The 25,715-nt window shown below is 43.4% G+C and overlaps 1 protein-coding gene across 7 annotated transcripts in view; it reads right to left on the reverse strand.

Annotated features, from left to right (window-relative positions):
* The window catches only part of NUDT13 (nudix hydrolase 13), a 69,169-nt gene that overhangs the window by 28,874 nt on the left and 14,580 nt on the right, over nt 1-25,715 (reverse strand). For 6 of the 7 annotated variants that reach the window (XM_088473714.1, XM_088473676.1, XM_088473684.1 and 3 more), the window contains exons 2-3: nt 18,835-18,926; nt 2,142-2,281 (exon numbers count right to left, since the gene is read on the reverse strand). In XM_088473714.1, coding sequence (XP_088329840.1) covers nt 2,142-2,281; nt 18,835-18,911 — 217 coding nt within the window. In that variant the 5' untranslated portion in view covers nt 18,912-18,926. Of the gene's footprint in view, nt 1-2,141; nt 2,282-18,834; nt 18,927-23,958; nt 24,016-25,715 lie in introns of those variants that run through there. The other variant, XM_088473687.1, reaches the window with a different exon arrangement.

A 25,715-nucleotide genomic window follows, 5' to 3' on the forward strand; every position in this document is an offset into this window, starting at 1 on the left:
ACTGGTCCGGCCAGGCACCGACGAAAACTGAGTGGCCTGAGGCTCGGGGGCGGGGTATAGGAGAGGGACCCCAGTGCATCCTGGGAGGCTGAAAATTTAACTCTGTGGTGCCTGGATGTCTGCCGCCATCGCCTATACCCCAAGGTATCCTGTGGATACCCTATGGACCCTGAAGTAGAAATAGTAAAAAAGATGTTAAAACATGACTATAATATTTTTTAGATCTTTTTTCCCTATATAGACTCCCACCCAAGACCCTGATTTAATATCCACACCGGACCTCAGTCTGCTCGGTGGCGACAGTGATCCGGATAATAGCACACAAGTAGAAACTCAAGTTCCACCTGGACACTCATCTTCTCAACAACCCCAAAAAAAGAAAAAAAAAAGGCAGAAAGGAGAATTTTATAGAACGTGAGGACCATTTTTTACAAAACGCAGAACGACTGCTGCAGAAACCCCCAGATGCAATAGATGATTTCACAGCTCATGTGAACAGCACATTGAGAAATCTGGATGCAGATATCCAAAGAAATTTTTTAAGGTTAAACTACGACCTCTTGAGTCGCTGTATGAGCAAAAATATCTCAAATTCTACATACATTGCAGATCCAATGCTATTTTCCCCTGCCCCAAATAGGTATGTCCGCCCCCCCAGTGCCCAGTTAGATATTACTCCCCCACCAAGCACCACCTTGTATAATGCTCTGCTGGATGCAGCAGATGAGTCGCCCCAATATACAGAGATATTAAAATCAAGAAAAAATTTACATCACCAAATTTTATGAATTCTAATAGGTGCTTGCTGCATGGGATAGGGTGGTGATGACGCCATTTGGACAAGGTCACTAGGCACATGGCACAAGTACACATTGCTGGAAGCCGGGGCCACAATGTGTACTTGTGCCACGTGTGTATTGGCCTGTTCAAACTAGCGTCTGACCCACCCTATCACATACAGCCAGCTACCTATTGGGATTCATAAAATTTGGTGATAATGTTCTTTTGTAAAGTTGTTATAAACAAAGTATTTTGCACACAGTTTAGTGCACACTTTCAGTTGCCTGCAGGTCAGTGCACATTGTAGTAAATGAAGGATATTTCTTTCTTTGTTTTAGAAAAAAAAAAAAAAAAAAAATTTTCTTTACACAAGAAAACAAAGTGTGGTGTTTTTTTTAACTTACCTTGCAATAATGGTACTGTAGCACTTTTACGATGACTTTGCAGGTCTCCGTAATGATGACGCCCAAGGACTGAGGTGAGATGAGTGTCCCAAACTTCAGGTCTTCCAGTGACCTTCCTGTAGCCAGGTACCTTAGGGTAGCCACCAGTCTGTCTTCAGCAGGGATTGTCCTCCACCACCTTGTGTCCTGTCTCTTGATGTGGGGGGGGGTCACCAGATGCAGCAATTCTTGGAAGCTGGCGTCAACCATGCGCAGGTAGTTCCGACAGTCGTCCGGGTTGTTCTCCTTGAACTCCATCAGCAGGGACATGTGAGAGCGGGTATCCCTTTGTAGCAGACACTCCTTGGTCCAGCATGCTCTCGTCCTTCTTCGCTGGGCCCTCTTTCTAATCTCCCGGACCCCAGCTTCAGCGACCAACACTCTATACTGATAAGGACGCATCAGTACAGAATTCAGGAACAGGATAGAATGCAGGTAGGTAGCACACACTTGCAGGTAGAATAAACTTTGTATAAGGCAAGCCAAATACAAAGAGCACAGTAGCAATGTACAGGATTCAGCAGGAATACACCTAGCCTCATCTAGTAGCAGAGCAGAATGTACACAGAGTTTAAAGGACGCCTGCTGTTTATAGTCCCTAGCTAGCCCCTCCCATTGTTATGGCTATTTAAATTTCCCTCCAATAGTCAAGAGCCTGTTTTATTTTTGTTTTCAACTCACGATTTGTTATGGCCAATCTCACGATACGTACGATCCGATAGATCGTGAGATCGTAAAACAGATTACGTGATCACGACGGCAAGGGAGCTCCCGTGAAAGTTCATGAGGAAATTGGCCACAAAATCGTATCGTGAGCACATCGGTATATGTGTGGGCACCTTTAGACATCACGTAATGTCAATGTACACTTGCCTAGTGACATACAGTATTAGAGAAGAACTACAAGACGTGATTTACCTGTGCAGCTAACTGTCGGTGCATAGTAACTGTTGCCGGATTTCCGAACAAGTGGTGACAGATTGTGGAATAGATAAAAGGATCCTGAATTCAGAGCCTGGCGACAAACATCATCATTTTCCTTGAGTTCGAACAGAAATCTAAGAATAAACAACGCAATTATATAGTAAACAATTATCTATTTTTTACTAGAATAAAAAAGAAAAGTGGTTAAATACACAAGCTTTTGTTCTGGTGTTTTCTATAGTCAGTGAAGAGAGGCTCTCTTAATTATTTTAGTGGATATTAATAATTAGTACATGTGTATTTTCAGATGCACAAATCTTAAAATAATGAGGATTACTGGCATATCTTGGCATTTAAAATAAATACTTATTTATTACTAATTAAACCATCACTAAAACTTTTACAAAATTATTACTATTAACCCTGCATCAGGCGCACCGCTGGGACTCCCAGGTTCAGGCACCTGTTATAAAATAGTCATTAGCACCTAATTAACTCAATTGTAACGTTCTTAAAGTGATCAGTGACCTTCATTAGGATGTACAAAGAAAGAATATATGGAAATCTGATTCACAAAACCACATTTATTAACCTTAAAGCAAGTAAAACAAAAATACTAAATTTTAAGAGGCGCAGTGTGCCTAAGAGGCCACCCTGGATAAACCTACATATTTCCGTAAAATACCCACAATCTTTGTAATTTTCATTCATAAAATGAGCAAAATACACAAAATTGTGAGAAAATAAAAAGAAATAAGTACCATCAAAAGTCGGACGAGTTCGGGCGCAATGAGCCTGAAAGGCCAGGAAGGTCACTACTGCACTCCACGCAGGCGGCGGGAAAACTGACTAGGGGGGCTTCAAACAGCACCTAGAGATAGGAAGGTACTAGGAGAGGCAGGCCCCTGCACCCCCTTGTGGCGGATAGGTGAGCGAGAACAGCTTTGTGGCACCTGTCAGGCCAGCTGCGCCTGACGCAAGGTTAAACTAATGTGCCCTCACCTGAAACAAGTATGAAGCTACTCCAGAATGCACTATTGCAGGTCTTCTTGGAGCTCATTCTGACATCCATGGTATGATTGGTGCCAGAGTAAAAGTAGTGCAAGAAATTATTAGTGTGTAGCTACAAGTCATGGTTAGAATATGTAGTTCCAAAATAAGGGATAATAAAACACAGGCACCGATTGTATTTTTTTCAATGATCAATAATCTTCTTAATCAAATCTTGGTGCCACCGCTGATAGATGCAGTGCCAAAATGAAAAGTAAAATCTCCCACAGTCATAAAACCCAGACTGGATTTTATTTTACCCACCTCCCAAACTAGCAGTAAAAGTTGCAGATACAGGAGTAATAAAGAAGGCTCAAGATGCCGCAACGGTAACAGGTGATGTTCGTTGCCCGAGGTAAATTGCATTGACGGGCACAGAGAAAGTGTGGAAACGAGAGAGAGAAAACAAAGTACACATACAGTGCAGTTGATGTCTGTTACCCGAGGTAAATTGCATTGACGGGCACAGAGAAAGTGTGGAAACAAGAGAGAGAACACAAAGTACACATACAGTGCAGTTGATGTTCGTTGCCCGAGGTAAATTGCATTGACGGGCACAGAGAAAGTGTGGAAACGAGAGAGAGAAAACAAAGTACACATACAGTGCAGCTGATGTCCGTTGCCCGAGGTAAATTGCATTGACGGGCACAGAGAAAGTGTGGAAACGAGAGAGAGAAAACAAAGTACACATACAGTGCAGTTGATGTCTGTTGCCCGAGGTAAATTGCATTGACGGGCACAGAGAAAGTGTGGAAACGAGAGAGAGAACACAAAGTACACATACAGTGCAGTTGATGTTCGTTGCCCGAGGTAAATTGCATTGACGGGCACAGAGAAAGTGTGGAAACGAGAGAGAGAAAACAAAGTACACATACAGTGCAGCTGATGTCCGTTGCCAGAGGTAAATTGCATTGACGGGCACAGAGAAAGTGTGGAAACGAGAGAGAGAACACAAAGTACACATACAGTGCAGTTGATGTCCGTTGCCAGAGGTAAATTGCATTGACGGGCACAGAGAAAGTGTGGAAACGAGAGAGAGAACACAAAGTACACATACAGTGCAGTTGATGTCCGTTGCCCGAGGTAAATTGCATTGACGGGCACAGAGAAAGTGTGGAAACGAGAGAGAGAACACAAAGTACACATACAGTGCAGTTGATGTTCGTTGCCCGAGGTAAATTGCATTGACGGGCACAGAGAAAGTGTGGGAAACGAGAGAGAGAATACAAAGTACACATACAGTGCAGTTGATGTCTGTTGCCCGAGGTAAATTGCATTGACGGGCACAGAGAAAGTGTGGAAACGAGAGAGAGAAAACAAAGTACACATACAGTGCAGTTGATGTCCGTTGCCCGAGGTAAATTGCATTGACGGGCACAGAGAAAGTGTGGAAACGAGAGAGAGAATACAAAGTACACATACAGTGCAGTTGATGTCTGTTGCCCGAGGTAAATTGCATTGACGGGCACAGAGAAAGTGTGGAAACGAGAGAGAGAAAACAAAGTACACATACAGTGCAGTTGATGTCCGTTGCCCGAGGTAAATTGCATTGACGGGCACAGAGAAAGTGTGGGAAACGAGAGAGAGAAAACAAAGTACACATACAGTGCAGTGAAAACGTTTTTTACCCCCTTCCTGATTTCATCTATTTTTGCATATGTCACACTTAGGTGTTTCAGATCCTCAAATAAAATTGAATATAAGAAAGACAACCTGAGTAAGCAAAGTTTTCAAATGATCATTTATTTAAGGAATAAATACTGTGCAAAAGTTTTAGGCAGGTGAGGAAAAAATGCTGCAAAGTAAGAATGCTTTCAAAAATAGAGGTCTTAATAGTTTATTTTTATCAATTAACAAAATGCAAAGTGAATGAAAAGAAGAGAAATTTAAATCAAATCCATATTTGGTGTGACCACCAAAACAGCATGGATTCTTCTAGGTACACTTGCATACTGTTTTGGAAGGAACATAGCAGGGAGGCTGTTCCAAACATTTTGGAGAACTTACCACAGATCTTGTGTGGATGTAGGCTTGCTCAAATCCTTCTGTATCTTCATGTAATCCCAGACAGACTTGATGATGTTGAGATCTGCAGGGGACCATATCATCACTTCCAGGACTCCTTGTTCTTCTTTACGTTGAAGATAGTTCTTAATGACATTGGCTGTATGTTTGGGGTCGTTATCCTGCTGCAGAATACATTTGGAGCCAGTCAGATGCCTCCCTGATAGTATTGCATGATGGATAAGTACCTGCCTGCATTTCTCAGCATTGAGGACACCATTCATCGTGTCCAAATCCCCAACTCCATTTGCTGAAATGCAGCCCAAAACTTGCAAGGAACCTCCACCATGCTTCACTGTTGCTTGCAGACACTCATTATTATACCGTTCCCCAGCCCTTCAGCAAACCAACTGCCTTCTGTTATAGCCAGATATTTAAAATTTTGACTCATCGGTCCAGAGCGCCTGTTGATTTTTCTGCACCCCAGATCCTATGTTTTCATGCATAGTTGAGTTGCTTGGTCTTGTTTCCACATCGAAAGTACAGCATTTTGGGCGCAATTCTTCCATGAAGACCACTTATGGCCTGACTTCTCCAAACAGTAGATGGGTGTACCTGGGTCCTACTGGTTTCTGCAAGTTCTGAGCTTATGGCACTACTGGACATCTTCAGATTGCGAAGGGAAATAAGCATAATGTCTATTACATCTGATGCACAAGGTTTCCTTGGCCGACCACTGCGTCTACGGTCCACAACAGTGCCCGTTTCTTTGTGCTTCTTCAAAAGAGCTTGAAAAGCACATCTTGAAACCCCAGTCTGCTTTGAAATCTTTGCCTGGGAGAGACCTTGCTGATGCAGTATAACTACCTTGTGTCTTGTTGCTGTGCTCAACCTTGCCATGGTGTATGACCTGTGACATGAAACGGTCTTCCACAACCTCACCTTTGTAGCAGAGTTTGGCTGTTTCTCACCCAATTTTAAGCCTCCTACATAGTTGTTTCTGTTTCAGCTAATGACTGTATTTCAACCTACATATGAAAATGATTATACCTGTTTGGTATGATTGGTTAATCATACACTTGACTATAATCCTACAAAAATCCCTGACTTTTGCAAGTATACCTAGAAGAATTGATGCGTTTTGAAGGCAAAGGGTGGTCACACCAAATATTGGTGTGATTTAATTTCTCTTCTGTTCATTCACTTTGCATTTTGTTAATTAATAAAAATAAACAATTAATACTTCTATTTTTTGAAGCACTCTTACTTTGCAGCATTTTTTCCACACCTGCCTAAAACTTTTGTACAGAGGCCCTGATTCAGAGCCGGACGCTCTGAAAGAGCGCTTGCTCTGAATCAGGGCGCCTTTTTTTTTTTTATGGAGCGGCCTCCAGGCCGCTCGCATAGCTGTGGGTTACCACCCACAGCTATAGCAAGCGGCCATGATGATGGTCGCGATGGTCAAGACCATCGGGCTTGCGATGAGACGCTTGTGGTAGGGTCTCATGGCCGCAAGCCCCAGAGATATTTAGTCTCTAACAGAGCCGGAATCTCTCCACTGACATCACTCGTGATGTCAGTGGGGCCGCCCCCAAATGGCAGGCGTTCACATGGGAACGCCTCAGTTTGGGCAGCCAGCCCCCCCCGGCCCGCCCACCAAAGGGGGCGAGCTGTCACTCAACATCGACAGCTCGCCCCCTTTTTTGCGAGACCCTGATCGACGGAGTGCCCATCGCTATCCGGGTCTCGCGCATGCGCACGACGGAGCCGGCTCAGTCGTTCGCATGTGCTCTGGGCCACCATCGACCCGGTTGCGAGCGCTCAGCGCTCGCGCCCGGGTCTGAATCAGGCCCAGTATTGTATGTCACCCATTTGAAAAATGAATTGCCCCCCTAAACTTAATAACTGGTTGTGCCACCTTTAGCAGCAACAACTGCAACCAAATGCTTCCGATAACTGGAGATCAGTCTGTGAAGGAATTCTGGGGGTCATTCAGACCCGCCCGTGAGCAGCAGTACGCTCGCAAGCGGGTCGATGTTCCCCCACTGCGCATGCGCACGACGGAGGGAGCTCCGTCGTGCGCATGCGCGAGACCCGGCGAGTGACGGGCTCTCCATCGCTCCGGGTCTCGCTCCAAAGGGGGCGTGCTGTCGATGTTGATTGAACGCCTACCGTCTCAAGCCGGCCCCACTGACATCACTAGTGATGTCAGTGGGAGTGATTTTGGCTCTGATAGAGCCAAAATCACTCCAGGGCTTGCGGCAGCGAGACCCTACCGCAGGGTCTCCGTCGTAAGCCTGATGGTCGCGATGTTCAAGACCATCGCGACCATCATCATGGACGCTCACTATAGCTGTGGGTGGTAACCCACAGCTATGCGAGCGTCCATGAGGACGCTCCAAAAAAAGGTAGGAGGGCCCTGATTTAAAGCGAGCGCTCTGGAAAGAGCGTTCAGCTCTGAATCAGGCCCTCTGTCCCACTTTTCTTTGCAGACTTGCTTTAATTCAGTCAAACTTGAGGGGGTTCCAAATGTAAACACACACTCAAAGTTGTTTTCCCATGCTCCAGCCAAGTGGATATAAGCCATTGTGATTGGCTGATTGCATGTCCCCAAAATGAATTCACTTTGCAGCTCCATGCGGAGCAGGTACCATTGTTTTTATTTTTAATCTCTATTGACTACTTCAGGAACATAGCCAACTACCTTAACAAGTGTCCCCAATTAGAAGTAGCACACAAATAATATATTGCTTTGTATGATGAAGGTGCAGTGTTTAGGAGTACTCAATCAGTGCACTAACTGTCAGCCTTAGTGCATAAGCATTACAAAATGTTCTTCTGGGGGTATGATTGAGAAGTAGGTGATTATTTCTTCCTTAAAATGTTTTCAAAGACATTATTTGCTTTTATAGAGAGGCAATTGCCCAAATGGTCTTTAATATAATAATGATGCTTTGTATCACAGTTGTGTACATCTGTTACATTATTTGACAAATGGTTTAGGAATAAAAACAAGATAATTTAAAAAATGTAGGGAGGATTACGTTTGCAAATCCTAAACCTATAACATGTGATATCAGCAGGATGCATTTGAATGATTTATATAAATATCTTCTATTTTTAGTATGTTACACTCCCGTCCCAAGACACATTTATTTGTATTGTAAACACTATTATTCTGATCTCTCAACACGTGGTGTGTCATATGTGTAGTTATTAAGGTAGCTAAACCCAGTATTTTCATTTTTAGCTCAGAGATCTTCAGCACTTTCTTGGCACTGTCTTATTGACTTATTCAGGATAATTAATAAAGGTTCTGTAGAGGAGGTCACTGTAACAGTGGTAAATGAACAGAAGTTGTGATATGTGGGTAAGAAGACCTAAGGCTTTAGAGCTGAGAATATTATACGGAACGCCTGTCAGAAGCTACACACAGTATAACAGAATGGAGGCTAGCACTCTGACCTGTCACATGGCATAAAGAGCTACACAAAAGCATCTCAAAGAGAGTTACAAAAATCATCAGCCTAAAGTAGCAGAACATGGTAAAAACTAAGGGGTCAATTTAGAGTTGCACGCAAGTTGGCCACAATTTCACTTGCACTTTGTGCATGTATATGGATATTCACCAGTACACGAAGTTGCGCACATCTATGAGACTGCGCTGACTCTCTCCATCCAATAGCCGTTATTATCAGTGCAAGCTTGTGCAAGAGATCCGTCTGAAATGAGACTGATCTCTGCATACCCACAACTCAGTTTACACTCAACCTAGTTATGTGTGATCACCTTGTTGCCACCCTTTAACAACTCTCCAGCCAAAGGTAGAAAGATGACTGAGTTGGGAAGTTGCTCATAATTGCATATGCTCGGCTATGGAGAATCCGCAGTGCTAAAAAAAAAAAAAAACATCTGGACAATGAGCTTGGGTGGAACGCTGCATCAGATCCTACAGTGTCAGTATAATATTGCTAGTAAGACAGCATAATAAAATATAAGAAGTACTGCATACCTCCCAACTGTCCTGATTTAGGTGGGACAGTCCCTATTTTTGAGGGACTATCCTGCTAACCCAACAGTTTTTTGTCCCATCTGTTGGAAAGTTTGTCCCACTCGCAGTACACAGGTGTTTTCATGAGAGGGGAGGGAGGTTGGGAACGGCACTAGCCAGGTCCACACCATGATACAGGGGTCTATTTCCTAAGCAGTGTTAGGAGACAGAGTGAAAAGTGTTAAGGTGCCAGCCAATCAGCTCCCAACTGTCATTTTGCAAGCCTGTGAGAGGGCAGTTAGGAGCTGATTGGCTGGCATCTTATTACTTTTGAGTCTGTCTCCTAACATTGCTTAGTAAATAGACCCCACAGTCACTGTCCCATAGTGAGGTGGCTACTGTCCTGTCTCACTGTGGGGGAGATGCATCAATCCTTCTAAGGTAGTGTTGCCCATAGCAAGCATATAGATTTTATGGAATGCACTGAATAAAATATAGCTAACAGCAGATTGGTTACTATGGACAGTACCTACATTAGTACTCTTTATATATCTCCCACTGTGTCTCTTTCCAAATACAGGAGTTATGATTGGTGTGTATATTCTTACCCTATTGTGATCAGTGCGCTTTCTAGCCCAGGCATAGACATCCCTTGGCACAGGCACATGAGGATGTTTTGAGGGGCACCCGCAGGGGGTCAGTCCATTTCCCACTAGGTGGTGTGTGCTGCTCCTCCATTCCTGCTCCACCCTCTTACCTCACAGATGCAAAAGGGTGCTAAACCCCCTCCAAATTGATTTATCTGCAGACTACAGATGATCAACCTATACTAAACTAGCTTGAAAATGAAGGGCAGTTAAACCACTAATATTTTTAGTACCCATCTAATATTCAGGGCTGGATTAACAAAGGTGTGGGTAGAGCTGCAGCTCCAAGCCACCCATGAAAATAGACCCACAGGATCCGCTAGAGACCAGTGGTACATGTAATTTGAGACGGGCTGAATTAAAGTATGTTGAAAATCTGTCATTGTGACTTTTAATGTCCAAACTTACCTGAAGTATAGTTTCCTTAAATAAAGGGAAGTTTATTTAAAACAATGGGCACATCACTGTGGAATTTTTATTTTTTGTCATACTAGGGTCACATCAACAAGGGATGTTTCCCTTTGTTCAATTGTAGGCTCTTACATTACACTATTCATATAAGAGGAGGGAGAGCGAGATGGTTGACGGTAGACGTTAGCTATGCCCTCCATGGTGCTAGCCACACACACAAACACACTAGTCACACCCCTTGCGGAGGCAAACAATAGGCCTTTTTATAAATTTCAGTTCCGGGCTCTTGTGGACCTAAATCTGGAACTGCTAATGTTGTAATGGTGGTGGTGGTGGTGGCACTGCAGAAGTTATCTCTGGCGTCCAAAGAGAAAAATGTTGCCTATCCCTGTTCTAGACATTTGCTCCAAAACCATCTCCTATTAAACTAAATAAATACATTATGATATTTGTATAGAGATGCACACTGGCTGCAGTGCTAATCTGCCAAGTGCGTATTAAGACGCACCATTGGACGCATTGGTCACACCATCAAACATTGCACAAGCCCTATGGCGGGGCAGATTATCCGTCCAAACGTGGCAGCCGGTGTTAGTGCAACTGCTGCAAAGGTTGCAGCCAACGACCGTGACAGTGCCTGCGTCTGGCTAGCCACCCCACTGGTACCATCCGGGAACGCCCATTGAAATTGCCTTTCTCTGCTTGCGTGCGACATTGACATAGCGTGCACCTCTGAATCAGGCCAAAAAACTTTTCCAGTGGCTTCAAAGCAGATTTGTAGAGGAATTCAATTAGCCGCGGTACTTTATCACCGTCTACTTGATCCCCTGGGCTAATTCAATTAGCCTCAAAGCTGGCTAGTTGATATTTGCCACAGCGCTGAGGAGGGGGGCGCTGTGTGTCATTCAGACCAGGGGCAAATCCAGGGGAGGCTGGATCAGTGTGATCGCACTCCCCCACCCCTGCACAGGCAGAGGAGAGGAGACTCCTGCTCAGCGGCAGCAGTCTCCTTTTTCCCACTTCAGCCCCCCCGATAACTGTTTTTGGGCAGGCGCCAGCGTTAACTCATAGGATCCATGAACTTATCACGGATCCTCTGTGTATTCGCCAAAAAACAGATAATTTTTTTGATGTATAAAACGGGATCTAATTGAATTGCCCGAAGGCAATTCAAGCGTTAAAATCCCATTTTATTTGCCCGGCAAAATGATCGGGTCTAATTAAATTTCCCCCTTGGACTGACATGTTTCCATTAGTATATTAGTATTACACCCCACAAGCAAAATATGCAGCAAGCTGAAAGTACCCAAAATAACTTCTCTGCAACTCCTGCCAGAAACACTGCTCTCACCTTCTGAATGTACTTTCCTCTGCTTTCCAATGAAAGGCTGCAAAACTAATGGAGAGCACAGGTCCTGCACTACACGCCCTACATGCCAAACTTTGCTCAAATATTTGTATTTTAGCAGTCGCTTGCTAAGAAATAATAAACTTGTATGTCTTGATGATATAATAGTTCTCTTGTGTGCTGACTTATGCACGCTGCGATGGTGTGTTACTAGGTAGAATATGGTTCTCGCCCTCTTTATACAACCCTTGCTTACTAGCTCTCATTCTCTGCATGTAACTGTATTGTACTGTGGGTCTGATTCAGAGCCGGACGCTATTTGCGCTCGCTCGTTCAGAAAAAGGGGCTGGCTATTTAAATTGAGTGCTCGCTCTTTGCGGTCTGTTGACGCCTCTATGTCTGAGCGAGCGAACGAAACATGCGCTCGCTATTTTGTAAAGACGCCCCCTGGCCGTTCGCATCCTACGTCATCTCCGCTATTTATTTGATTAATCGAGTACATCGAAAGGCATCTGAACTGCTCGCAGTGCTTGTGGTAGGATTTTCCTACCGCAATCATGCGAACAGTTCAGGCTAAGAAACAACCAAGTGACGTGGTCGATGACGCTGCTTTGTTAATTATGCACACCCTTAAAACGCCCGTTTTGACCGTTTGGCACGCCTGCGTTCGGATCACCACTCCCCGTTTTCAAGCACCTTCCCCTGTTACCAACCACAAACGCCTCATCCTGTCACTCAAATTAGCAGGCACTCGCTATTTTGCGAGCGCTCGATTTCCGACCGCAATGACTGGTTGGCGCATGCGCATTACGACCCATACGCATACGCAGATGTGCGAACATCGCTCGGAGCGGCTCTGAATCAGGCCCAGAGATCAATAGACAAGCTGCAATACATAGTGCATGTACTTATGTACCGGTCTTATTGCATGGGATACTAGCTTGTGAAACTTTATAGCAAGATATTTTAATTTTTGTACCACCACATTACTGAATGCTGCACAAATTTATTTCGGGCTGAAAGGTTCAAGGAGGAAACGCCGGTATAGCCCTCTCTCTGTATAATAAAACCACTTAAACAGTAGTTTTGTGTTCTAAAAAGAAGTACGGGCGATTGCTACACAAGAAGCTCAGTTTACAGCAGAACAGGAAATAAATTAGTCATTTGCATATTGTAATGTTCTGCCACGCCCATACACACTGTAATTATGCTTTAAAATACCAGAGGAATGCAGCGAATTGTCAGAAATAGCTGAATTTCACCAGATTTCTAAGCCACATTATTTTCCTGCTGGAAACAGCAGCATATAATCTTGCCCAGAGCAAAATGCACTGTGAAATTCCTGAGAGTATTAAATGGTGAATGGGTGTTCCCTCATGGAACAAAATAAAACACTGGCATTTAGATGTAAAATGTGTTTGAAATAATTTAAAGATGCATAAACCATAACAAAATTATGATTAAAAGGAAATGACACCTTTATGATCCGTACAGAAGTGCTAAGCTTTTCTGATTGTTCTTGTGTTCCACAAATGTTCAATTCCAAATCAGTCACAACTGATGAACTCTGAGATTTATTCAGTGAGCTGCGAGTCGGCCAGCAGCATGAGTAAGTGTGGCCATATGTACAAAAATGTGCAAGTACAGAGTGAGATTGAGCAATTCACCTTCATCGATCCCTCTGTGTGTTTAACCTGATCTCATCTAGAAGATGAACTAGAGTGTACTTTTATTTATCCGATCTGTTACAGGCCAAGCTGTACGGTTTATTTGTCTGTACATAACTATATTATTATTTAACTTGTGTAATATGATAAGCTTGCCCAATGGAGTTTGCCTGGATGAACAAAAAATGTGATTGATTGACTGATTGACCGTTTCATTGATTGGTTGATATCCTGATAGAGGAGCTAAAATGATAATGCCCATTTTCAGGGCAGGGTATAGTCAATGGGCTGTTACAGATACTATTATTATAGAGGACAGTGCTGTGACTGTGATGAGAAAATAGGGAATAGCAGAAAGATTATGTTTTCAGTCCTGGCTTGATTGCCCATTATGAAACGGGACCCATCTGGGGCTCCATTGTTTGTGGCACAACCAGTGGTCAAAGTGGAAATTTTGAAGTGGGGGCATGGTGGAAGTCTGTGCATGCGCCATAGGTGCGTGTACAAAAAAAAAGAAAAAAGAATGTGGCCACTCAAAAAATGGTTGTGTCAGCATTTCCTTAATGTCTCACGTCACCCCTGCTCCTCTTCCTTCTTCCAGTACTTACACCACTCATACTCTCTCCCTTTAGCCCTGAACTTTTCACTTCCTGTGAGGCACACAGGGGTAGTGGGATACACACAGCAGGACCATGCACACAGGGGGACAGGCAGGAAGGACAGTATATACAGGGGGACAGGGGAGGTAGGACAACGCACACAGGGGAACAGGGATGTAAGACAGAGCACACAGGGGGACAGGGATGTAAGACAGGGCACACAGGGGGACAGGGAGGGAAGACAGGGCACACAGGGGGACAGGGAGGGAAGACAGGGCACACAGGGGGACAAGGAGAGAAGACAGGGCACACAGGGGGACCGGGAGGGAAGACAGAGCACACAGGGGGACAGGGAGGGAGGACAGCACACATGGGGACAGTGAGGGAGGACAGCGCACATATTGGGACAGGGAGTGAGGACAGTATGAGTACAGTAAGAAATAGGCCCAGGATATACAAGTCCACGATCCGACTCCTCCTCAGAGTCCTGGCCGAAGTCTATGCACTGCGCAAGGCGGGCCATTCATTATCCGCACACTTCAAGACAGCTCACAACTGTTCTACGGATGAAATAAAGAACTTTTATGGCATAAAATTTATAAAAAATTCCATTAGGTGCGGTGACAAAGTAGCTAGTATTGCTAGGGAGGAAATTAAATTTATCTATAATTATAAAACCTTAGCACCTACGAGCCTTAATCAGGACCGAGTTTAAGTGGTTTTTGTAATAGGGCCATTTTCCGCATAATTTTTTTACTTTGTTTTTATCTTTTATATTCTTCTTATAGCTATGTGACCCCCGGCTATATTAACCCACATGCACTTTATTGTGTTTTTACATTATTCCATGTAGATTACTCTTTTATAGTGTGTGATTGGTGCACACCAATACTTATATATGGGTATATGAGTGTTCTTTGTATTCAGGTTATTTATTCCCCTTTTTACATATAAATATATGTGAAAAACATATAAAATATGTTTTTTAGTATGTTGAACCCTCAATGATAGGGTTATTTTATTATGACTAGTATATTTTAGGATTTATTTTATGTCCACTTTATCATAATATGGAGTAGATTCTAATTTTAAACTCTTTTTTTGTATTTTGCACATGATTTTAAAATATAATTCTCTTTAAATTGATAGATGGTAACCCGGGCAACGAATAAACAAAGTACCGTTAAACATCGGGAGTACGTCAGCTAATAAAGGACGTTACTTTCATTGTAACTAGGGCAACGGACAAAACAATGCACCGCTAGACACTGGAAATGTGTAAGCAGATTTAAGATATCACTTCCGGGAAGGTGCATGAGGGGAATATATTCCGTATCCATTGTCTCTCCGACTCTGGAACTACACAAGTCTTCATCAGAAGTATGATAAGAGCCGCCAGCGAGCAAATTTTTGGCCAACAGTGATGACTGAAAGACTCAAGCACCCAGTGTTGCACGAAGCCGTTGCCTATTGGTTTCTTTTTATTCAGGATATGACGTAATTACCCTGGCCAGGATAGTAACATGTGGAGTGAGAACATGTATAGTATTGCCAAGTTACTTAGGTTCACCCCCTGATATATCATGTATACACAGGTAGGGGTTATGTAGTTAATCAGGTTTTATGCATAATTGATTTCGATTGCAAACAGGGCATCTTAAATACCCTAACCAATTTGTCCCATATACCTTGAGGAAGACCCACAGGAGTGGATCGAAATGCGTCAGGTTAACAGGACAATTTTTTCTTTCACATGAACTTTACTACAAGAATCATTTGGAACCTCTTTGCTATTTATGGACTTTGGATTTCCGGAAATCCATCACAGGTCGATAGCTTCCATATTGCAGTCATTTCTATGTGTTTTATGTTTACATCATATATTAAAATGTATCATTTATGACACAGACTTCATTTTCCCTATTTGTGTATGGTACCACATATGAGAAGGATGGATTTCTGAAGTATATTTATGAAAATTGGGAAGGTGTGAAAATAAACCTTGATGAGCAGCATTATATTACCCTGCATGTAAGTAGGGTACGCATCCATCACTTTTTTTTTTCCATTGGGCTGCTTGGCCAGTTCCTCTTTGATATTTGGGAGTGAGAGGGTAAAGATACCTTGATGTGATTACCCCCCACTTGCCATGTTGTAAGTTGGGGTACGTTATGGTCATAAATTTCTGGGGAATCACTGTTTATTTGGAAGGACCCTTATAGCGACTTTTTTACTAAAAATTTTGTGTGTTTGTGTGGTTTTTTACATATATTTTGTGGAGAATATTAGGACGGTTTGAACTCCTTATAAATGAACTATGACTATTGCTCCACATAACGTGAACGAATCACCTTCAAAAACAGTATAAAGGATTGAGTATCACTCATTTTTATTCCTTCTTTCACAATCTGTATACAAATCTGTTATATCTAGAAATGTGCGCCGACCCGCGTGCTTTGGTTTTGGATCTGGATTGGTTTTGCCAAAACCTCACCTCCGTGGTTTGTTTTCGTGTTTTAGTTTTGGATCTGGATTTTCTCTTAAAAAATCATAAAAACAGCTAAAATCACATAAAATGGGCCTGTTTTTGTTCCTACAGTATAATTAACCTCAATAACATTTATTTCCAGTAATTTCCAATCAATTTTGACCACCTCACAATATTATTTGCTTTATCTACTGAAGGCCAAAAGGTTGCATCCAGCTAGCTAGCTGTCTGACTAAGCTAAGTGACACAGTGGGCGGCACTAACATGTGACACTTCAGTTTCTAATTTCCAACACGGATACAGTGCGTTATACAGTATGGGTTGGATACACCAATAGTGCACTTACTGTGACAGCAGAGCGGGGTTGCTGACGGTGTCCACAGTACATGGAATGGCAGTGCTGCGGTGCTGGCAGTGTCCTCAGTGAAGGGTACCGGTGATGTCAGCAGTGCGGGGGTGCCAGCGGTGTCTGTAGTGCAGGTTTGCTGGCTGTGTCGGCAGTGCCGGGGTGCCAGCGGTGTCCTCATTGCAGGTTTGCTGGCTGTGTCGGCAGTGCCGGGGTGCCAGCGGTGTCCTCATTGCAGGTTTGCTGGCTGTGTTGGCAGTGCGGGGGTTGCTGGGGGTGTCCTCAGTACATGGAATGGCAGTGCTGGCAGTGTTCTCAGTGTAGGGTATCGGCGGTGTCGGCAGAGTGGAGGTGCCAGCGGTGTCCTCATTGCAGGTTTGCTGACTGTGTCGGCAGTGCAGGGGTGTTCTCAATGCAGGGTGCCGGCAGAGCGGGGGTGCCAGCGGTGTCCTCAGTGCAGATTTGCTGACTGTGTAGGCAGTGCAGGGGTGTTCTCAATGCAGGGTGCCGGAAGAGCGGGGGTGCCAGCGGTGTCCGCAGTGCAGGTTTGCTGACTGTGTCGGCAGTGCAGGGGTGCTGGTGGTGTCCTCAGTGTGGGAGTGTCGGCAGTGTGGGGGTCACCGACGCTGTACTCAGTACGGTGGGCAGCAGTGTAGGAGTGTCGGCAGCGGTGGTGTCGGCAGCAGGGGATGCTGCCAGGGGGGGTGCCGGCAACCATCTTCTTTTCCTCCTTTGTGCTGTTTTCAATGGGCTTAACGCTGACTGGCTGAGAGCTGTCACAGACGGCTCTCTCAGCCAATCAGCATTAAGCCTGCTCAAAACAAAACCTCGCGACTCAACAGAGGGGTTGCAAGGTTTTGCCTCAGGTCAGGGATTCGGGGCAGGCTGCGCTCGGATCGCCCTGGATCCTCGAAATTCCGGTGGGTTCGGATCTCTGAGATCCAAACCCGCTCATCTCTAGTTATATCCAGTGCCATCCCATGCTCTGGGTATTTTTAGGATTTAAATGTTAGTAAGAGTGTGGTGACACTCTTTTTCCTGTGTGGTGGGTAGGCTGCAGGTGTTGCGCACCCTTATTAGAAACCTTTTTTTGCACTACTGCACCCTGGTTTAGCTGACCCCAACCCCCACCCCTCCTTCCCTCTGCATATGTGACATTAAAAGAGGCCTGTACAGTGAAGCTGTGTGCAAAAGGACACACCTGTGCAACTTTTCTGCAGACTGCAAGGTAGGTACAGGGGAAACTGGGGCAATGTACCGCCCCTTCGGATTTATGCCCTGGGTGGTGGCACTGCTTGCACACCTCTAGTTACAGCCCTGGGTGGTTGTATGTGGAAGAACCAATTAGAAGCGGTAATCACAGATTTTATGGTTCCACAGATATTTTAAAGTAGTGAAATAAAATACTACCAAGTTTAGATAGTAATGAGACTAAGTTTTTCAGAATGACAGCATGAAATATAAAACCTTTTAAAGCGCTTTCATTTTGATAGTTCCATTCTCTCGGTGACATTGACAGACAGGCAAGTTTTTAAACAGAGCAGTCTGATCTAGTGCATTTTGCTAATTGTGCAATTGAACTTGAGACTGTACGCGTACGACATAATAGAAAAAGGAAGTATGAGTGGATTTTTGGGGGGCATTTCCAGTACGTTCATGTCAGCAATACTCTGACAACTTAACTGTAAGAAGAGGAAAATGAAGGATGGAGAAGGAAAGCGTTAAGGCTGATAGTTTACAAGTTACTTTAGCGTCTCATGTGTTATTATATTTTTCTTTTCAACAAGATCTTTCCTGAAAAGGGTCTGTATAATACTTCTCACAACATATATCAGCTAATACTGAAAGACTATCTTTCAATTTTTGTGCAAGATAATTTCCTTTCCTTGAACTATTTACTGTATGTATATTACATATAGATACATGAATTTTTTTGTTACGCTAAATGACCTTACTATATATGCATTTTTAGCTATAACAGATATACAGAAAGAGTATGCTAGGTCTCTGTGTGGGAAATGCACATTCAGAAAGAGAAAAATGTTTTTTTTCATTAGGTTTTCAACGTTAATTTGTAAGAACATGCTAAAAAGGAAAGAAATATCAGTGTATATAAATCCACTCAAACAGACTTACCGTGTTTGTTTAACATAGGATGAGCACAGTCTGATATAAAGGGGCCTTGCAGGATGCCTTATAGCAGCACTAAACATCTTCTGCTCCTAATACTACAACAGGAAATATACCAAAAAAAAAGAATATTTATTCCAATAAAAAAAAAAATACAATATCCTGAAAAATATTGTTTAAAGCAAAACCATCAACAAGGAGGCAAAGTTCTGTGATATTTACATGCATAGCGATTGTATATACAATCGCACCATTTTGGGATCTGCACGAATGTTGTTTTCCGTGTTTATGTAGTTCCCACATCACTTCCAAATCAATGGCTGTCCCAATTAAAGACACTTTTGTTATTTACAATTAAATTAAATATTTTCCACTACATAACTTATGCTGGGCATACACAGCCAGATAAAATGTCTGTCAGACCAACAGACATTTTATCTGGCCGGCTGCCAGCCGCAGATATCGCCGGCATACACTGTGAGAGAAATCTCACAGTGTATAGCCCGACATCCGCGCTCCGCCCCCGGGGGAGGAGACATTTCCCTGTTCCTTCCGTAGGAAGGAACACAGGAAATGTCTGTCTGTCGGCCGCGCTGGGCATACACTGCCCGATGCGGCCGACAGTTACCGGGTAAATATCGCAGCGGACGGGCATGCTGGACAATCCTGCATGCCCGACCGAGCACTATTTAACCCTCAGTCGCCCGCACGCTACAATTATCGGGGCGATCCGCCGATATCAGGCGGATCGCCCTGATAATTGTAGCGTATGGCCAGCATTAGAAAGATGTACATACATACATAACAGAGGAACTGTATTGTTTATAAAAAGTATCTTGTGCAATTAAATACAAATTGTAAAACTCCAGGAGATCACTGCAAGTTACGTGAAAATTGCTCTTCAATATAGTTTCCAAAGCATTTATATAGATTATACTTATTTTTTAAGGTACAATATAAAACTGCCAATATATCCTGGAAGCCAGTCGCTATTTATTACTGCTTATTTATATAGCACACACATAGGACCTTATTCAGTTTAGGACGAAATTGCAAAGGCTTTGCAATTCCGTCTTTGCAAATATGGTTATGCAGCAGGATAACATTGGCCTTCTAAGTGACCCATGGGATCACGCAAGCCGGCAGCCGCAGTTACAACACAGAGGCCAGGAAATCTTCGTCAGCCTGGCCTCTTCCCTCCCTCTCAATGGCGGAAACTCGCCTCAGTTTCTGGAAATGGAGGTCGTCGTCGCTGCCCCCTCCCCGCCCCCAAATGGCAGCAGACTGCCAATCACTAATAGTCTGCTGCTCTGCGTACGTTCACGCAGGACCCATACTGCACATACACAGTACGGGTCAGGCCCATAGTCCACAGTGCTTTACAGAGAACATTTGGGCATTCATATCAGTCCCTGCTCCAGAGGAAACCCACACACATAAGCACAGGGAGAATATACAAACTCCACACAGTTAGGGTTGTGGTGGGAATTGAACCCAAGACCTCAGTGCTGTGAGACAGTAAACATAACCAATACACCATCTGTGCTGGGAGATAAACCCTTCTGCTGAGAGATTACAAATAACCATAAAGTATTGTATTTGTTGTCGTCTATGAAGCCCTCCATTGACAGCTTCCCAATGAATGCAGTCTACTACCAAAAATCTACTATTACCTAGGAAGAAATACACGGGTGAGTAACTCCTGCAGTGTGCCGGTCGTGGGTTATACTAGTGACAGCAAGGATCTTAGGATAATATGAATGTAGAGTATAGGCAGAGCCAGAACACCACCTCATGGCGCTTAGGCAAGATACTGGTTTCAGGCTCCCCTCCTCTTCCGATACATCCATGCTAAAATGCCTTTCAACCACATCACTCTATTTACTTTACTTGGCCAAAACATTCCCTCATCATTATGGGCCTGATTCTGAGCAGGATGCAATGTCGATGCTGGGCAAGATGAGTGTTTTCTTTTTCTATTTTGCATGAGTAAGTCGAATGATGCATGCGGCCAGAGTCCGTGCACACACAGAGCCGCAGTTGCAACTGCATCTGGTCAGTACTGCTTCCTGCCTCTCCTCGGTAATGAGGCGAAGCCAGATGAGTTATAGCGGCATGATGTGCGTCACTATAATACATCTCCCGCACTGCAACCTTATTATCTGTCATTATCCTTACTGCACTTCATTTATTTATATATCTATCCTGTGGACTGTTCCCATTCTTTTTCATCAGCAGAGTATGAGTGCGCTAGATACGCTTGTTGCTGGATGTCAGTCAAACAAGTGACATGAGGGATAGTAGGAGGAGAAGGATGGAGAAGAGAGGAGGGACAGGTCTGGGAGAAATAAATCGCAGCCAGGGCCGATGCTAGGGTGTACGGCTAAGTGGTTACGTGTCTGACTATATAGTGTGATATAGATCATAGCTTGCTATGTGGTGCACACGGGGCCCCTGGGTCCAGGGATCCCACACTGCACCCATATTTTTTATGCTTACCTCTCCGAAGTCCCATGTTGACTGTAGCAGCACTACACAAAACTCCGGGAAAATGGGGGAGTCTGTCATTTTTCCAGCATTTTGCTCATGCGCAGTTAAGAAATCGCTGGGAAAATGGCATCCGCACCATTTTCCTGGTGACCTGCGCATGCGTAGTAGACTCTGGGCACAGACTAGTACTGCTTCGTCACTGCGCTGCCGGCCTCCGGGGAGAGAGGAGGCCCCGGACGGGGAATGAACACGGGCCACCTCTTCTCTTAATACGCCCCTGCAACTGCTCCACATTATCTATCATACAGTGTTGATACACCTACCCTTAAGACAGAGTAAGGTCCACAATAAAAAAAAATCTGGGCAACAGCAGGCAGGCAGTGTTAAGTTGGGTACACACTGACAGATACATTGGCCGATCAACTGATTGGCTAATGTTTCTGCTGCCCGTCGGGCAGTGTGTACCCGTGATATGTCTGTGTACGCCGGTGTTCACAGACATATAACATTGGCTGTGCTGCACAGCCAATGGACAAATATGTCTGCAGACATATCTGTCCATCGACAGGTGTGTACGGGCGGTCTGCAGTTTATGGGAGGTAGCTCTAATGAGAAAGGCAAAAGAGCCAGGGGGAGGCGTCTATTGGTAAAAGATGGGCATGGTGGTATCTTCAGTCACATCTGCTGGCAGGGAGTTCTCCAGATCATAAACCAACAAGTATTGTAATAATAATAATAATAATAATAATAATAAAAAATAAAAAAAAGGGAGTAGATTTTTATCATTTTGAATGAGTACAACTGTAACTTATAATTAGGGCAGTTTAAGCAACAGCCTTAAAGGTGGGTACACACCTGAAAGTTATAACTGCAGATCGAGTGATCTGCAGATATATCTTTAGATGATGGTCGTTCATACACACTGAACAACCATAATCTATTCCGCAGCCGCGGGTCCCGCTGGCAGGGAGGTGGGTTGGGGCCGTCCCCCTACCGGTGGCTAACGCTGTGTGTGTATGGGCAGTCTGCAGACCACAAATACACACTTGCAGATGGACAGATATATCGTCTGTACACACTGGCCGACGGCCAGCAGATATATTGGCCGATCAATTGATCGGCCAGTGTGTACCCAACATTAGGCCTTAACCTAACATTTATTTTTATTTATTAACAGTTTCTTATATAGCGCAGCATATTCCGTTGCGCTTTACAATTGTCAACATTGATAGAACAAAACTGGGTAATAACAGACAGATATATAGGTAGGAAGGCCCTGCTCGCAAGCTTACAATCTAACATTGTCTATAGTGCAAATATGTGACTAACAGCTTGTTTTCAGGATTTCTTTAGCTAGAATCAGGTAGGCTATTAACTGAGTCAGCCAAGTAGAGTAAGTCATCGGTGCATAAAGAAATGCTGAAAACATGAGCTGTAAGATATTCACATTGACTGATGTAAACTACAACACTGGACTATAGTATTCAATAGGTCTCATCTATGAGCATTTAGGTGCACAATGTGCAGTGACCCACAGAAACTGTTCGGCATTTAGCATTTGTCTGCAAGTGTACCTAAATGTATTGTGTCTGTCAGACCATGACACTATATGAAAATCACCCTGCATGTGGCCTAGTAGATTAGATTACTATGCATGATTCAAGGCAGTGTATATCCAAGATATAAAACTCACTAGTCATTTGTGAATTGTTAATCTGTCCTTTGGCTTGCCAGCCATGTAGTAATGGATTTAGAAGATGATACATTACCCAAATGAAAGCAGCTGTCTCATCTGGAAGTGCCCACTGTGAGGACAATACCTCCCTATAAGCCAGTGTCTGCATAATCATTCTTTTTACCAAGCCAGGAACAACTTTACTTTTTCCATGTATAAAATAAAAATAAACCCTCTTCTTATAACAACAAAACATTGTTTTCAGCACTATTTATTTTCAAGCAGATCACAGTGTAACAGGACAGCTTATTTTGAAAAACAAAAAACAGCTGCAATCTCCACTGGATTCCTTAGAGCCAAAACCAGATTCCTAGGGGTCAATTCAATTACATACAATGTAAGAGTGCATGATTCAGAGCAAGTTACAAGTAATATGCAGAACGCACATCTCCTATACCTACGTTAGCCTAACATTATGCATTTAATACACAATGTCGGGACGATGTAACACAGGAGATGTGGTGTGCCATGCCACCATTAATAAATTGTAATGGCTCATTACCCCTTCATCGTATTTAGCGGATAATCTTATATAAAATATGAAACTCTTATTTAAACAGATTGTACATTGTATCTAGCATAATATATATATATATATATATATATATACACATACATATACACATCCATACACACACACACACACACACACACACTGTATATGTACATTCAAATTGCCAAGATTAGAAAACCAGTTAAATAAAATAAACGTTTATTTCTGTAACCCAATTTAAGGATGGCTGTCACACAGTGGAAAAAGAGTGCTTAAACACAGTAACTAATCATTTTTATTGGGAAAGATTAGACACTTTAAATGTACAGTGTAAAGTGCCAGTGAGACGCCACTATACAGGCTTTAGTGAGATATTACAAATATACAAACACAGTTTAGTGGTCATTCTTACTAATGTCATGGGGGCAGATTTTCCTCCCATCATGTGTACGTTATCCATTAGTGGATAGGGATCAATGATTTTTTCTGTTGCTGAAGCCAGCTCCAGGTAATCGCTACAGAAACAGAATGGATGAAAAACTGTGAAATCCCTAAATCTTCTTGAGTACGAATTTTATAGACAAACAAATATATCAGCAGACATATAGGTATAAAACGGAGAATTACTTTATCTCCAAGTCATCAGCTTGAAAGGTTATTATGCTGGATGAAACACTGACCTATTACTGACATCTGACAACTAAGCCTGCATATGCAGTATACAGTATATATAGACACCAATACATGCTACTCTTTAAGTACAACACAGCACAGATGTAGGTCTTCTTGGTGGGATGTGCAAACAACATTTCTGCTATTAAAGCCTCTGCCCATCTGGACAAACAAGCAGTTTTGTTATTTACATCTGCAATCACATACCAATGCAATTCTAAAAGTTTGTTAGCATAAGAATTCTAAGCAGGTCTGTGAACTAAAGCTGGCCACACACTAGACCAACTTTCTTCCAATTAGTTGATTGGTTGGAATGAAAATCTAGTAACGTATGAGAGTAACTGATGATCAGCAAGTTGCTCCTAAATGCCAGAAAACAGATGAAAATGGTCGTCAGACAAGTTTGTTAAATGTTTGATCTAGGGGCGTGCACCGGCCACTTTTCGTGTTTTGTGTTTTGGTTTTGGTTCTGGATCTTTCTTCGTGTTTTGGATCTGGAATGGTTTTGCCAAAACCACCCTTCCGTGTTTTGGGTTCTGGGTTTTGTGTTTTGGATCTGTATTTTTTTTTTTAAAAAGCATAAAAACAGCTAAAATCACAGAATTTTCTGCTCCTATGCTATTATTAACCTCAATAACCTTAATTTCCACTCATTTCCAGTCTATTCTGAACACCTCACAATAGTGTTTTTATGTCCAAAAGGTTGCACTGAGGTAGATGGATGACTATGCTAAGAGATACGAGTGGGCGGCACAAACACGTGGCCCATCTAGTAGTGGCACTGCAGTGGCAGACAGGATGGCAGTTTGAAAAACTAGGCCCCAAACAGTACATAATGCAAAGAAAAAAAAGAGGTGCAAGATGGAATTGTTCTTGGGCCCTCCCACCCACCCTTATGTTGTATAAACAGGACATGCACACTTTAAGAAACCAATCATTTCAGCGCCAGGGTCTGCCACACGACTGTGGCTGAAATTATTGGTTCGTTTGGGCCCCCACAAAACAAGCTGGAAATTAATCTGTCCCTGCACAAACTGGCTCTACGGAGGCAAGATGTCGTCCTCATCCACCGATTTCTCACCCTCTTCAGTGTTGTGTACATCCTCATCCTCACAGAGTATTAACTCGTCCCTGCTGGAATCCACAACCACAGGTCCCTCTGTACGTTCTGGAGGCTGGTCTCCCTGGAAGAGTTGATAATTCATTTTTATGAACATCATCTTCTTCACATTTTGTGGAAGCAACCTCCTACGCCTTTCGCTGACAAGGTTCCCGGCTGCACTAAACACTCTTTCGGAGTACACACTGGAGGGGGTGCAACTCAGGTAAAAATAGAGCCAGTTCGTACAGGGGCCTCCAAATTGCCTCTTTTTCTGCCAGTACAGGAACGGACTGTCTGACATGCCTACTTGGATGCTGTCACCGATGTAATCCTCCACCATTCTGTCAATGGTCACAGTATCATATGCAGTGACAGTAGACATGTCAGAAATTGTT

This window comes from Taudactylus pleione, unplaced genomic scaffold (genome assembly GCF_031769625.1).
Source record: "Taudactylus pleione unplaced genomic scaffold, aTauple2 ptg000016l, whole genome shotgun sequence".
NCBI classification, from domain to species: Eukaryota; Metazoa; Chordata; class Amphibia; order Anura; family Myobatrachidae; genus Taudactylus; species Taudactylus pleione.